This window comes from Aulonocara stuartgranti, assembly GCF_965226115.1.
Source record: "Aulonocara stuartgranti genome assembly, chromosome: 13".
Lineage (NCBI taxonomy): Eukaryota > Metazoa > Chordata > Actinopteri > Cichliformes > Cichlidae > Aulonocara > Aulonocara stuartgranti.
The window spans coordinates 18,583,182-18,597,700 of NC_138949.1; the positions used below are offsets into that span (position 1 = coordinate 18,583,182).

General features: G+C 40.8%; 2 protein-coding genes and 1 long non-coding RNA gene across 9 annotated transcripts; 1 reads left to right on the plus strand and 2 right to left on the minus strand.

The window, feature by feature from the left end:
- Positions 1 to 156: 156 nt before the first annotated feature.
- Positions 157 to 6,895, minus strand: LOC309720954 (uncharacterized protein). Of its 5 annotated transcripts, XM_082558223.1 has the most exons (4): positions 5,991 to 6,270; positions 4,113 to 4,173; positions 3,912 to 4,010; positions 157 to 3,753 (listed from the first exon to the last, which is right to left on the minus strand). In XM_082558223.1, exon 4 carries the CDS (start codon positions 3,630 to 3,632, stop codon positions 1,977 to 1,979), a length of 1,656 nt encoding a protein of 551 aa, XP_082414349.1. In that variant the 5' UTR covers positions 3,633 to 3,753; positions 3,912 to 4,010; positions 4,113 to 4,173; positions 5,991 to 6,270; the 3' UTR covers positions 157 to 1,976. The 5 variants fall into 5 exon arrangements, with proteins under 5 accessions (XP_082414349.1, XP_082414346.1, XP_082414347.1 ...); XM_082558220.1 differs by lacking the exons at positions 4,113 to 4,173; positions 5,991 to 6,270 and adding an exon at positions 6,680 to 6,895; XM_082558221.1 differs by lacking the exon at positions 4,113 to 4,173.
- A 2,131-nt stretch (positions 6,896 to 9,026) lies between these two features.
- On the plus strand, positions 9,027 to 13,669 carry ftr14l (finTRIM family, member 14-like). The gene is made up of 7 exons (XM_082558225.1): positions 9,027 to 9,852; positions 9,949 to 10,044; positions 10,172 to 10,405; positions 10,535 to 10,694; positions 10,804 to 10,920; positions 11,690 to 11,826; positions 11,949 to 13,669. Exons 1-7 carry the CDS (start codon positions 9,454 to 9,456, stop codon positions 12,330 to 12,332), a joined length of 1,527 nt encoding a protein of 508 aa, XP_082414351.1. The 5' UTR covers positions 9,027 to 9,453; the 3' UTR covers positions 12,333 to 13,669.
- LOC309720962 lies at positions 9,492 to 14,498 on the minus strand. Of its 3 annotated transcripts, none has more exons than XR_014280611.1 (4): positions 14,388 to 14,498; positions 13,748 to 13,810; positions 13,540 to 13,648; positions 9,492 to 9,572 (listed from the first exon to the last, which is right to left on the minus strand). It is a non-coding gene; the product is annotated as an uncharacterized lncRNA (long non-coding RNA). The 3 variants fall into 3 exon arrangements; XR_014280612.1 differs by lacking the exon at positions 9,492 to 9,572 and adding an exon at positions 9,757 to 9,841; XR_014280613.1 differs by lacking the exon at positions 9,492 to 9,572 and adding an exon at positions 9,822 to 9,841 and having other exon boundaries at positions 13,544 to 13,648.
- Between the last annotated feature and the right edge of the window lie 21 nt (positions 14,499 to 14,519).

Sequence of the window (14,519 nt, forward strand, 5' to 3'; positions counted from 1 at the left end):
ACACTGTGGAAATGCAACCGCAACCTTGTCTTGAGGTAAACATGCCAACACATTAACCCACATAACCCACCAGTTGTGTGTCAGCAATACGGCATCCATCTAGAAAATAATGGACTTTGTCATAAATCTCTGTACTCCATTGACTGAACACCACAAGGTAGTCAACAACCTTTATTTATCCATATATGTGCCACTCAGAAACTGGGAAGAGGTGTTACAGGATTTGCCCTTAAGAGAAGTCTATATGGATCTTTTACATGTTTTCTCTCTACAGTGAGGCCATTGACAAAAATGAAGGGGCAAAAAAAATAGACAATATGGTAGTAACAGTGTAAACACATGGTAATATACACAAAAGCAAAAAAAGCAAAAAAATAGGTATCAGTGACATCAAATTAAAATGTAGGGTAAAGTTAGTATGAATAAGAACAAAAGACTCCTGGAACCCCTAACTTTTTTTTTCTCAACAGCTCGGCATACATTTCTACATAGCATGCAATAAGGCACCTATCTAACACAAGGAAGAAACCTATGCTACAGTGAAGCACAACTGTTATTGAAATAAAAAGAATATTGCTCACCAAAATGTTCACTCTGATAAAAACTGTATCTCTCTCATTCCCTTTCATATAGCCCAAGCCGTATCTAAAAAAATACATCAGTTTGTAAAAGATATTTTACACAGAACAGTAAATAGAACGCTATCCGTTGGACATTGGAAAATCTTGTAAAAGTGAGATTTTCTCATGTAGTCTTTTAGTATACACAATCTTTTTTCTCTCTCCATTTAGATCAAATTGTGATAGTTCGCAGATCAACATGAGTAAGAGTTACCTATATGCTATACACAGGTAATTGAATTAGTCTCCAAAGGATTAAAGTGTGATGTTGCATTTAATGTACATTTGGTGCTTGGGTACAGAGGAAACCGCACGGTAAATAATTAGGACACGGCTCATGTTGGAATATGCTACCCATTAGGTTTTTATTTTCTATTATGCATTTCTTTATGGCTAAACCGCAGGTCATAATAGACAGTGTGTCAGCCAGCCAGTATTGCTCTCTGTACAGTCTATGCAGCAACGCCAACTCATCATAGACATACAAAATAACAACCTTATAAATATACAGGATGGCTCAAGTCTGGTGGAGCCCAATGTCAAGAACAAGCTGCAACTGAACACCTGCAACAATTTGATCTCCAGCACTTTTAAAAAAAAAAAAAAAAAAAAAAAAATGGAGACAAAGTGGAGCTTACTATCAAAAATGTAATCTTTTGAAACATCACACTAGTCACCTATACATATATATAAAAGAAAATCAATATTATTTACATTGGATTTCTGATATTTGCTTCACATGGGTTGTGTGAGAGAAAACGAAAGAGCTATTTAAATCGAAACAGTTCTCGTTCACCAATTGTGTCGGTAACCTTGGATAAAGTTGCAGCTGAAAAGCTTATTTGCCCACCTGAAGGTGCATGACTGAAAAACCATCCAGTGGGCGAAACACATTTCCCCCCCAACGCTCCCCCAGGTAACAAATTTATCATGTAGATCTTCAAATCACATTGTTTTCTTTAAAAGTGTTCGAAAAGAGGTCCTGGAGCATGTGAAGCATAATCACAAACAAGAATAGAGACTTCTTCAAGAATCTATTATTATACCCTCTTTAAACTGAGCACAAAGCCCCGGGTTCAGCTCTGAATTATAGGTTGCAGTCTTTCAGGCCAAGCCGCGTCCTTTTGAAGACTTGTGTGTTACTGTCCATCCATTCTCAGCTGCTCCACTTCAGCGTCATGTGCTTACCTGACCTCTCCTGTCTATAGAAGCTGGGTCTGGCATTTCCTGTCATGTGGTAATATCAATGAAGAGAACATTGGTAGAACATAAATGAGGATAGGATAAGGGAGGGTTTCTTGGGAGCGGGGGGAGCCGCGTTGCATGGGACCACATGTGAGGGTGGGAAAAGGGTGCTCACTGGTCTACGTGGATCCTATGATGTCTGGAGAGGGAAGAAGAATGGTTAAAGCCTTTTCCACATTGGGAGCATCTGTATGGCTTTTCAACCGTCAGGATGCGCTGCTTTGGGAAGGTATTGTTGGGGAATCCCTTCCCTGTGGGGATGGTGGTGTACTGCTGCTGTTGTGCCTGCGGTGGTTGCGGCTGCTGCTGTTGTTGCTTGTTCTCCAAGTGAACTCTCTGATGCCTTGCAAGCGAGGAAGAGTGATTGAATCTTTTGCCACAGTGAGCACAGGTGTAGCTCTTTCCCTCAGAGTGGACTCTTTGGTGCCGCGACAAGGAAGAGGAATGATTGAAGCCCTTATCACAGTGGTGACACATGTAGGGCTTCTCTCCCTGCTGGTGCACTCTCTGCTTTGGGGGAGTGCCGTAGGTCATGGGTTTCCCAGGCTGAGGTGGAGAAAACACTGGATTCTGCAGGTGTGTCTTGTGATGGCGGGAGAGTGAAGAGGAGTGATTAAAGCCCTTGTTGCAGTGTCTGCAGGTGTAGGGCTTGCCTCCGGCATGGACTTGCTGGTGCTTCTTCAGATGACGTTTGCGGACAAAACTCTTCCTGCACATGTTGCATTTGTACGGTTTCTCGCCCGAGTGGATCCTCTGGTGCTCTCTCAGAGTGGCGGCTGCAGCAAAACACTTCCCGCACTGTGCGCATCGGTGGGGTTTGTCTCCAAGAACGACCGCAGCATGGGTCTTCTGGTGCTGCTTCAGGTTTGAAGATGTAGCAAAGCCTTTGCCACACTGCCCACAGGTATATGGCTTCTCACGTGCGTGCACCTCCTGGTGTTTTTTCAGATGCCTTCTGCGGACAAAGCTCTTCCGACACTGAGTGCACTTGTAGGGTTTGTCCTCTGAATGCATCTTCATGTGTTCCCTTAGGGTGATTGCAGCTGCAAAGCTCTTACCACACTCTGAGCATCTGTGGGGCTTGTCTGGCAAATGAATCATCTGATGAGACTTAAGGCTGAAGGCATCAATAACATCTTTGCCCATCATCTCAACTCCTGGAGAGACATAGGGCTTCTCTTTCATGTGAATTTTCATATGCTGCTTGAGACTGGCCTCTACAGCAAAGCTCTCACCACAGTGGACACAGATGTAAGGGTTGAGGTCCTTGTGGATCTCAAAGTGCTGGTGAAGATCAGCTATGCTGCCAAAAATTTCCCCGCACTCGTTGCACTGCAGGCCATGGGCTTCATGTATGATTACACCGTTTTCAGACTCAACTGTCAGCTCCCCGCCATGGTCAGACTCCACTTTTACCACATGTTCACTTTCCGTCTTAAGCAGCACCTCTCCCAGCAGAGCCTCGTTTCCCGTCGTCTTGATTTCAGCTCCAGTGAAACAGTGCATGTCACCATGTTCCACTTTAATGTAATCATGGTCTGTCTCGGCTACAATTGCATCCACACACGCTACAGCTCCGAGCTCTGTCCCCAGTCCCTGGATCTTTAAGTCTGAACCGTGGATTTCCAGCTCTAATCCACGCTTTTCTTCTGTCATAATCTCAGTTTCTGCTCCATAGTGAAGGTCGACATGGCTGTGGGCTATGACACACTCCGACCCAAGTGTGTCAAGGCCGGGTGTGTCACATTCAGTCTCTGACTCGGCCATGAGAACACACTCCAACCCCACGACCTCCGTTTTCTTGCCGGATGATGACCTACTAAAGAATCGGGGGGATAGACCTTTGTCTTGTGTTGTGCCGCGCTGTTGCTCTTGTTGTCAAGCAGACCTGTGAGAGTAGAAAATAAACAATTTATTTTAGATAACTGTTCACAGCCAAAGGCATTTGGTAAAGAAAAACTTTTGCTTGACTGTCACTTATAAATGTAATGAAATTTTAAGTAGGAGTCTAAGTCTGGGTGACAGATCATGGCAAAGTTTACTAACTTTGGTAAAATTGTAGATTTGCTGAACTTGAAAACGGAGTCCTTAAAATGGTGGGTTTTCTGGAAACTTTTGGGCTTTCAGGGAGCACCAAAAGTTGGACTGAAAGACAAAATTAGAGCAATATTATTAATCAAAACATGAAGTTTGACCTCGATTACCTCGTTTTCATAATAACAACTGAAATCCAAAACAGTAACTGACACTAAAATTCAGTTAATCACACAGCACCAGCCCAGTTTCAGCCAACATAGTCGAGTCATTTCTGAAAAAACAGGATAATTGAATAAACAGAATATCAGCACTCACTAATAAGTATACTCTAAGTATTAATTGTTGAGCAAGACGTGTACACTATGAGCAGACATCAGATCTATTATTTAACAAATAAAACAAGAGTAAAGTGAATAGTTCATCCATTTATTACAAGCACATGGCAATCACATGGGAAGTGTGAAAGTATGACCACTGTTCAGTTCTGTCCCTTTTACAAAAACGTGTTTTCTGTTACAGTTGCACAGTTTACATTGGATAAGTGGAAGAAAATTGATGGATCCATCATTGGGAGGATTTAAAGCCATACCAAAAAAAAAAAAAAGATTTAATACTGAATCAAACATACACAGCCTCTCCAAATTATAAGTTAAATAAGACAGTTTTCACACCAACAGTCAGGTTTAATCTAGTTAGACAAGGTAAGCAAAAGCAAATCTTGGTGAACATAATTTTGCCACCTAGTCTCCAGGTAAAGATCACTGTATGTCCAGGATATACAGTCATGACCTCCACAAACACAAAAAGCAGCACAAACAAACGATGGTGACTCGTTTGTTTAACAGATGATCGGCAAGACAAGAGGGGCCACAATTGGATTTAAGTGTATTTGTATATTGTACTATACAACCACTGGCCTAAGGTAATGGGTTTTAAAACGGCTCAATCTTTAGCATTATGCTCAGAAACTGTGCATGAATAAAGTGGTGGGGCAGGAGTATTATAATGTTTTCATGCCTGCACTCCTCATCTCACATAACCTGATAATTTCAAATACTACTAAGAAAGGTTTACCGACAATTTGCTAGCCAAGTTAGCGTAGACTTCCTCAGCTAACAAATGTTAAAACCCAACTGAACATCATAATCAGACTCACAATTCTATCTTAATCCGCAAGCAAAAAACTTGGCTGGCCTACACTTGTCGCTTATCTGCGCAGTTCATTGTGAGTCATAACTGAATACATCTCGAAATAAGAACGGGACATCTAAACAGCAGGGTTTTGTTATTAAACATTTAACTGCTGGTTGCTAGCCTTCCAAATAAGCTACAAATAGCCAATATAGCCGCTAGTTAGCTGGCTACGGTCGATGGGAGACTGGTTAACGATAAAACAGCATTGTGTTAGCTGCTAATGTGTTCACGATTTAGCCAGCTAACTAGCTTCAAGGAAAACCTCACCAGAGTAATTGTAGTGAGAAGTCCATAAACAGCGAAATACTTACACCAAACCAGCACTGAATTTTGCGCTCAAGTGCAATTTATGACAACGACCGACGCGGAAATTCTCCTTGTGCGAGTATTAACAGGCCATCTTGTTGTGCCACACCAGCACTTCCAGGCTAGCCAAGATTACACACTCGCCTAAGATGGCTGCCGCTTGCTAATGGTAGCTGCACTAGCTTCCGCCATTCTAAACATTAAAATTAGAGCGATCTCGACAGCGCTATGCTCACAAAGATTAACCAAGAGTGCTCAGGAAACCACAGAGACAACCATAAATCATAGTTTGAGCGCTAGTAACGTTATCGCACAACACCAACGCCGACGACGAGTTGGTTAGCACGCTAAGCGCCACACCGTGATTTCCAGTCAGGAGTGGGCTAGCTGAAACAAAGATGGCTAACCATGAAAGCCCGAAACGGTGTGCGAAAAGCCCGGGAAAGGACGTCTTTTACGCAGACAAGAACGTTTCGAAACACAAATCCGCCGCCATATGCAGCTTGAAATGAATTATACGGACAAAAACAACCAAGAAAAGCCGTTTAATCGCTACTTGAAAGGACACGATGAGTCTTGGCTACAAACCCGAAGCACTCCTTCACTGCGGCAGCAGTCGACAAACCGCACGCACGACTCCAATGGCGGCCTTGCTGATGTTAGCAGCTATCCAGCCGAGACATTATTAGCGTGCTGGCTAGATAGCCACGATGCCAAGCTAACCCCCAGCTAATCCAGTCTGCTAACACAGTTAGAGCCTACACTCCAGTTTAGTTATATAGCCTGTAGATAGTAAAACACTGGAGCGGAAGCTTTACTAAACCGCCCATCCGACCATGTTTAAGTGTGGTTTCGCATGCAAAGACAAACTGCAAGCAAATAGAAAGAAATACAGACGAGTTGAGTCTGCAGCAATCGCAAACAGCAATCAAAAAATAGCCTGGATAGGAATCGAACCTGAAATAGTCTTTTATACCAGTGTGTTGCTGTGCTTGCCTGCTGTTCTAGCAGCACATAATGTCACAAGCAGTGCCAGCCCGGGCCTGTATTTTTCCATCTCAAAGTTCAGAACCCGAGGCGCACAAGACACACCGCTGACTAAAATAACGATAAAAACTACGATGATATATTAAGCTGAACACAAACGACCCTCTATGCCTCTCTGCCGTTGCTGCTATTGATGCCAGAGTATGCTGAATTTAAACGATATAACACATCATTAGGAATAAAGGATCACGGCTGTTTAAACGTGTAAATTCTTGCAGGCCCGCACCCACCTTTCTGTCCGCTTACTTTGTGACTGCTGAAAAGAGAATTTTAAAAAGAGAGAAGCGTTGCAAACTGTATGTAGTAAGCCTGGGTAGACTGCTCAGTATCTTCCTCCCTCTCTAGCTCTCTCTCTCTCTCTTTCTCTATGCCTGTGTGTGTAGCTGGCGCCACAGCTCATCTGGCGCCAACGTTGGACAACCGACGCACTTTAGCGAAAGCAACCATTGTCCTTTCAACGCAGCACGGAAACCACAATCACCCCCTACAGGCTGGGAGTCGACAATGCACCACAGACACAAGCCTGGAGATTTCCTTTACGGTTTTTAGTTTGCAGTGTTTATCCATAACAGTGGCTCTGACGTTATTTTACTGTATTGTAACAAAGTTGAATATGAGGTTTATATCAGTTCACCTGCTAATGTTCCCGTTTCTTCCACCCCCCAAAAAAGGCAAGCTATGACAATACAGATCAATAAAATAAAATATGATGTGAAAAAAAATACTCTAACATGGCAAAAAAAAAAAGTGCAATAAATCTAAATTCAAAAAAGTTTTTTTAAGCCTAAATAAATAATTGAATATATAAAGCTGTATTTGTGTGGTCCTCAAGCTCAGGGCCTTTACCATTGGCCAAGTATATTAGCTGTTCCTAGCACTGCACTCCTTTGGACAGATGCCGGAATCTGCTGCAGCCACTTTTCCAGTTTCCAGCTCCTTCCATAAAATCCACATCTGCTCCAGTTGTTCCTTCAGTTCCTGGTCCCTGCTTTGTAACCATATTATGTGGATAGTGTAGTGGCAGCTTTACAGTCTCTGGAACAACAGGTTGGAGACCAAATACTGGTCAGGGCATGTATCCAGTAAAGGTCCCCAGAGTAGATCCTCAATTATCCTAAATTCCCTCAGGGCACAAGCAAGGGACACATAACTAACAAGGTCAGAAGAACCACTGCAAACTACTAAGAAAAAGGCTACTGTTACACTGATAATATAGCACTGATTGAATGCTACTATGCCAGTCAGCCGACCAAAATGAGGGCAGGTGTTGGACTGAAAGCAAGAAAATGCAGATACATCTGTGTCTGGACGATATCTGCTCATAATACTCGGTCTACCAGTTAGGGCTGTAATAGCTTCTTTGTAGGTGATCATATTCACTCAAAAACATAATCAGGACATAATACAGGGGGAAGAGTGGGCAGCTATGAAGAGAAAGAAGAGTTTAAAGGCAGTTGGTCCAGATGACTTACCTGTGGAGGTACGGAGGTGTACATGAGAGAGGGTGGTGGACTTTGTAAACAGACTGTTTTGCACAGTATTGGAGAGTAAGAGGATGTCTGAGGAATGGAGAAGAACTGTGGTGGCACTAATTTTCAATACAGGTGATGTGTAGAGCTGTATACTAAATTACTAATAACTAAATGAGTAAATTATTATTACTTTCTTATGGGTTTTATTAACATTTCATTGTAATTTTTTGCAGCCAATCATTGCAACAGACACAAAGTAGCAAGACTTCAGGCAGATATTTGATGCATAAAGTGACAAAGAAAAAAAACGAATCTACAGAGATGAGTCAGAACAAAATCCTTTTCCCCATAAAAATGTCTGAAAATAATAATTAATTAGAAAATCAAAGATAAAATCAATCAAACAAACAAAAATGAAATGGAGAAGTTTAAAAGGTTAATATAATATAAACATCATCATCAGGTCAGCAAGGTTCTTTAAGTCATCTGTATATAATAGTCACCAATGACCCCCTTTGGACTTTTACATAGAAATGATTGTATGTATTCTGTCACTGATTACAACTGTTATTGCCAACATATTCCTAAACGATTATAATTCTTATTTGAATGTTCAATTTGCTGACTTCTACATTTACAAATATTTGCTTAAAACATACTGAATTAGTTTGTCACAGTGAAAAGATGATGGGTGGGGGAGTTGTTAGGCAAATTTAGCCTGAATATTAGCGCAAAATTCTGTAGGGAAAATATCAAAGCGAACACCTTCTTGCAAACTGTAGGAGATGTGAGACTACACTGTATACCTGTCACTCAAAAAATGCAGAAAGATGACAAAGGGTTAAAAAAAATCAAAATGGCTTTTTGTTTTTTTGTATGACACTAGTCTTTTTTTTTTTAATGGAAATCCATCGGCTTTGGGGGGAATTATCAACTACTGGCACAGCAGTCTAGATGCTTCTATTATATTTTCACAATGCACACATGTAGATTTGGTGTAGTAAAGAAGGAATCCCACAAGATGATGCTGTTTTCCCCTTCACATTGTTGATGAATGTTCTGTTAGTGAGAGTGGCATTAAGTATGGTTACATATAGAGGTCTATAAAACACAACCATAACAAATGAATTCTTCAACAGTCTAGCTAGTAATTCTGACACTTTTATATTTAGTTATTAAGTTCATCAGTAAGTAGTCCTTTTTTTATTTCCTTTTCTCTGTCTCACTTGTCTTTATTTCAGGCACCACCCATTCTTTGATTATTTAAAGTCCAACTAGGAATACTGGTTTTACAAAGAGAGCGTATTACATAGCAGACATTCTGTTACTCACAGCTTTTGTCACGCAGTTTCAGTGTAGCGATCAACTTCAGGAGCTCCTTGTAGATTCCTTGCGCTGCTTACTTTCAGTCAAGTCTTTTCTTTAGCTGCTCATCTCATCAGATTTCCTAAAAACTTCACACAGCCGCTGAACTTTAATCACCTGTGGATTGTTTTCTTTTCTAAATATATTTTTTATCTCCTGGTAAGAAAATGTCACACAGCGGGAGCCTGGATTTGGACAGATACACCAGCTTGGATAAATCTCGTCGACCCAACAGTCGCAGCCAAGCCAGGACCCTGGCCAGGAGCGGGGACGTCCTGTGCGACTTCTGCACAACAAAGAAGCAGAAAGCTGAGAAGTCCTGCTTGGTGTGCCTGGCATCCTACTGTGAGACTCACGTCCAGTCTCACTACAACTACCCTACCCTGATGAAGCACAAGCTGGTCAAAGCTACGGGTCAGATGAGAGAGAAGCTCTGCGCACAGCATGACAAGCTGCTGGAGGCTTTCTGTCGCACTGATGAGACATCTGTGTGCGTTTTGTGCATGATGGATGAACACAAACACCATGACATCGTCCCGGCTGGCACTGAGAGGACTGAGAAACAAGTAAGTGGCGAAAGCAACACTGTGAACACAGCAAATAAGTTATCGACAATCCACTAATGACTAGTGATGGCTTCTTTCTTGTCTTTGCTGCTATAGAAACAACTTAGTGTTACGCTGCACAAATCCCAACAAAGGATTGATCAGAGGGTTAAAAAGTGGCAAGACCTCCGACAGGCTATCGAATCACTTAAAGTAAGTCAGAAAGTTGCCTCGTGCAAGTCACACTAATCTAACTATAACAATTAAAATATTCTTTTTAAAAGTAACCGTTTTTAACTCATGATGTGAAAAAATCTTCCTCTCCTTTGTATCTCACCAGCATTCTGCTCAAACAGTCTTAGAGGAAAACGAGCGCATATTCACTGAGCTTCTGCTTTCCATCGAGAGAAAGTATATTGAAGTCAAGGAAATGATCCGCACCCACGAAAGGACCACCGTGACCCAGGCCGAAACACTGCTGGATCGTTTAGAAGAGGAGATTACTCTGCTGAAGAAGAAGCACAATGACCTGGAGTTGCTTTCACACACTGATGATCACATACACTTCCTACAGGTGAGGCTGGCGACCCCAACCAAGATAACATATGGTGCGAAAGTCAGGGGTCTTTGGAGAAAAGAGTAAAAATATTCACTGTCTAGTATGTCTCATGTGTCTTCTTCTTCTTCTTCTTTTTCCCGCCAGAGTTGGCAGTCCCTGTCAGGCCCCTCGGGATATGAAGATCTCAACAAAATCAGAGTCGCACCCTATTACTCCTTTGATGCTACCAAGAGAGCCATCTCTGCACTGAAATTACAAGTGGAAGAAGTCAGCAAAGTTGAAATGAGCAAAATCTCAGGAGCAGGTGAACAGACTTGCCTTTTTTCATCTCAGATAGCGCAGATGATATGTGCTTTTTTCTGTTGTTTCTTAATCTGCTGTTGTGTATGTGCATTTTTAATTTGCCTTCACAGTGAAGGAAGTCCACATCACAGAAGAAAATGAAGAAAGAAAGTCAAGAAGAGAATCCGTGCTGAGGGAGGAACCAAAGATAAGAGAAGAACCAAGAGCAAGAGAAGATTTCTTGAGATGTGAGTTACCGGATTCATTTTTGTAACCTTCCTTCAGCCTATCTGTAAATCTTCAGCACCAGCATTGCATTTACAGAAAATCCTACTTACATACTGTCATGGGAAGCACATTTTGTATTTTATCTAATGTTAAATAGCTCCAGTTACTGTTTCATGCATGGATATGCAGCTCTGTGTGTGAAATGACCGAAACTTGCAGTGGGAGGTATGCTGGTGGCAGAACTGGTTTGGTGAAACATAAGGAAGCAAAGTTACTTAAGTAAATACAGGTGTTCCTGCTTTGATGGCACCTATAAAAACCTTTGAATGAGCTGATTCATGGGAGCTAGAAACCTTTTTTAAAGGTATAATCACAATTGTTACCATACTCAGGCACATATCTCTCATTGATATATAACAAAAAACAGGGACAAAGGACAGTATATCAACATATGTTACATACCTGATGAACTGGTGTGAATAGTGCTATGTGTGTGTGTGTCACCGCTCATAGGTCTTTGAAACTGTGCTTTGACGTGGCAAGGAGGAGTAAGATGGAGTCCAGGGAAAAAAGCTGTTCCTCAGTCAGTTACTGTGATGATGTATTGTCCTGAACTATTCACAGGGAGTGTCAAGGGTGTGGTAGGACTTTGAATATACTGCTGGCCCTCTTTGTCAGATAGCTAGCATAGATGTTATCCAGGCTCAGAGAAGAGAAGAGTGTTCCAGTTCATCAAGTATTTTTTCTTTGCAGAATAGAGTTTTGGACTTGTTTTTCTGCTGTGTTCAGATGCTGGTCAGCTGATTCTGGATGTCAACACTGTTCACCCCAACCTTCACTTGTCTGAGGGTAACAGAGCTGCCACGATGAAGAATGAACCCAAGAACTACCCTGACCACCCTGACCGATTTGACCACTGGCAGCAGGTGAGGTTTCACATTAAACAGGATGAAAGAGAGAGTTGATCAAATTATTAGGGGAAAAAAGTAATTTCTATAGTTTGTGAAATCATGCCTTTTAAGCTTTCATTTCATCCTTTCTCTTCCAGGTGTTGTGCAGGGATAGTGTGATTGGGACTCGTTGCTACTGGGAGGTGGACTGGAAGGGAACAGAGATAGATGTGGCTGTTACCTACAGAGGAATCCGTCGTAAAGGGAATGCCAATGAATGCAGCTTTGGCTGGAATGACAAGTCCTGGAGTCTGTACTGCTCTGACTCCAAATTCTCTTTTGTGCACAACAACAAAAGCACAGACATCACAGCTCCGGTGTCTTCTCGTATTGGCGTGTACCTGGACCATGCAGCAGGAACACTGGCATTTTACAGTGTCTCTGATGGCATGCGTCTTTTGCACAAGATCCAGACCACATTTAAAGAGCCACTCTACCCTGCATTCAGTGTGTGGGGCTTTGGTACGAGTATAAGACTGTAAGATATTCTTCAGACTTACATTCTCCTTAAATCTGTGACATCTAGCACGTGGCGTTTGAGTCATTTTTGCTGGTTTTATCTTCTTTTATTTAACTTTTTCCTGATAAGTCTTTTTATGAGTGTTTTGGTTACAGGTTGCTCTTTTAAGGGAAATTAAGATATAACGGGTGCCATTAGTAAGTAGAAAAACATTAAATCATTGATCAGGATGCTTTCTCACGTTTTCTTTCTTTCTCTTTATAATGTTAAATTATTATATATTTACATCACTGACATGTTGCACATGTCTGTAAAATACATTTTTTTAAAATATTGCTACTGATTAATTTGTCATTTTCTGTAATCTTATTAAAAACACAATAAATAGAAAGTGACTCACATTACTGGGAATGACGTTGCTGTAAGGGCTGATGTTAATCAGTCTATTAATACGTTATTCCTTCAACAACTTAGATTCAACAGTTTCTTTTCTTGTTCAAGTAAGTGACTAAAAAAATGTAATATCATAATACCATGTCATATTGACTGATACTGACTATTTTAACTAATACTGGCCACTTATTAAACACTTTTGAATTTCATCAGCAATAACCAGGAATTGATGGGTCATCTAATCAGCTGATAACAAAGACATTTCAAAGCAGCCAAAATGGAATAAAGTTTCTACCCAGTTGATTTTTTTTAAATGTATAATAACTTTAGTATAAATTAAGTCCTTCATGGTATGCTTGGTATAAAAATGTAGGTAAACATGTGACCTTCTATATGCTAAAACCAGGGGCTAAGTGGAGTTTTGTAGTTAAATCAGGTGTTGCAGTGCAATGTGGGGATGTGAATTACTTAAAAACAAGTCACATATGAATTTCTTTTGTGAGCTGCAGTAGATTTTTTCTTAATGTACAGGCTGTGATCAGCTGATCCGTGTTGCTACTGTGTTTTCTGTTTTACTTGATGTAACTTAACACATCATGTACTGATCCAACATCTGACTGAAGAACTCTGATTAAAAATAAATTTGGACATTAATGCAAGATTTAAATTTCCAGTTTATAAAACTGGAAAATTTTTCTTATTTTCAATTTATTCTGTATCTTAACTTTTTTTGATTTATTTTTTACAGCATTTCATTTTGTCATTTATTTTACTCTAATTTGTGTAAAATGCTTTTTGAGCACATGAAAGGTGCTTTATAAATAAGCATTACTTACCTACTTTTGAAAAAACGCTCTCATCTTCCTCTCCTGTCCTCTTTCTTACATTTTTCACTACCTCTGTGTTGCACACCGATGTTTTTTCTCGCCCTGGGAAATAAAGCAACTGTACATTAGCTATTAGATACATTTTGTGATGCACTGCTTGAGTTGTGTGTGTGATGATGTTTGTTGAACTTTGAAATTACCTGCAAAAAAAAATTACTCCATTTATGGTTGGTCCTCTTCTGTAACGTGAGCTAGATATTGAATATGCTCACATTTGCACCTTGAAGCCATCAAAGGGATGAGAAAAAAACAATGTGCTGAAAGGTGTAGTAAATGGACTGTGGGGCGACATTATTTTCTTATTACTGAGAAAGCATCACTGGAGGTAGCAAAATCAAAAGAAACTCATTTGACAGCAATATGCATTAATGTGCCAATCAGATTTCATTGCTCGTTGAAGGTACCAGGCGTTGTTCTGAGTTGTTCATCCCCAGTTGAAGCCGTTTCCAGGATTTTTTACATGGAGCCCAAAGGGGAATCAAGAAAAGTTTTGCATAGTTTATTAAATATGCTGATTCGTAATTGATTTTTTCACAGAAGGACCCAGCGCAGATTATGTATAGCTGACAAATGAAAATATTAATTCGTTAAAGCTGCAGAGGGCAGCAGAAACAAGTTTTGTTTAAGGGGCTCGGTGTCTCACGCTCATTCACACATGTTGTATATAAACAGAGAGTTACACGGTGCTGACGTAAAGACGAAGACGCGTGTCTTTACAATGAGATAAGAAAGCACGGGAGAAAAACACACACATGCACACAAAAAAGAAGAAAATGCGAAAGCTTCCAGGTTGTTACCGTTAACAGCGAAGGAAACGTACAGGTTCCAAGTGTAGTAGGCCTACTCTCAGGGTCTCACGGTGAAAGGAACTGATTTAAAACAGTAATATTCAAATTACAACATTGTGTGGATGTAATTGCTATTTTATA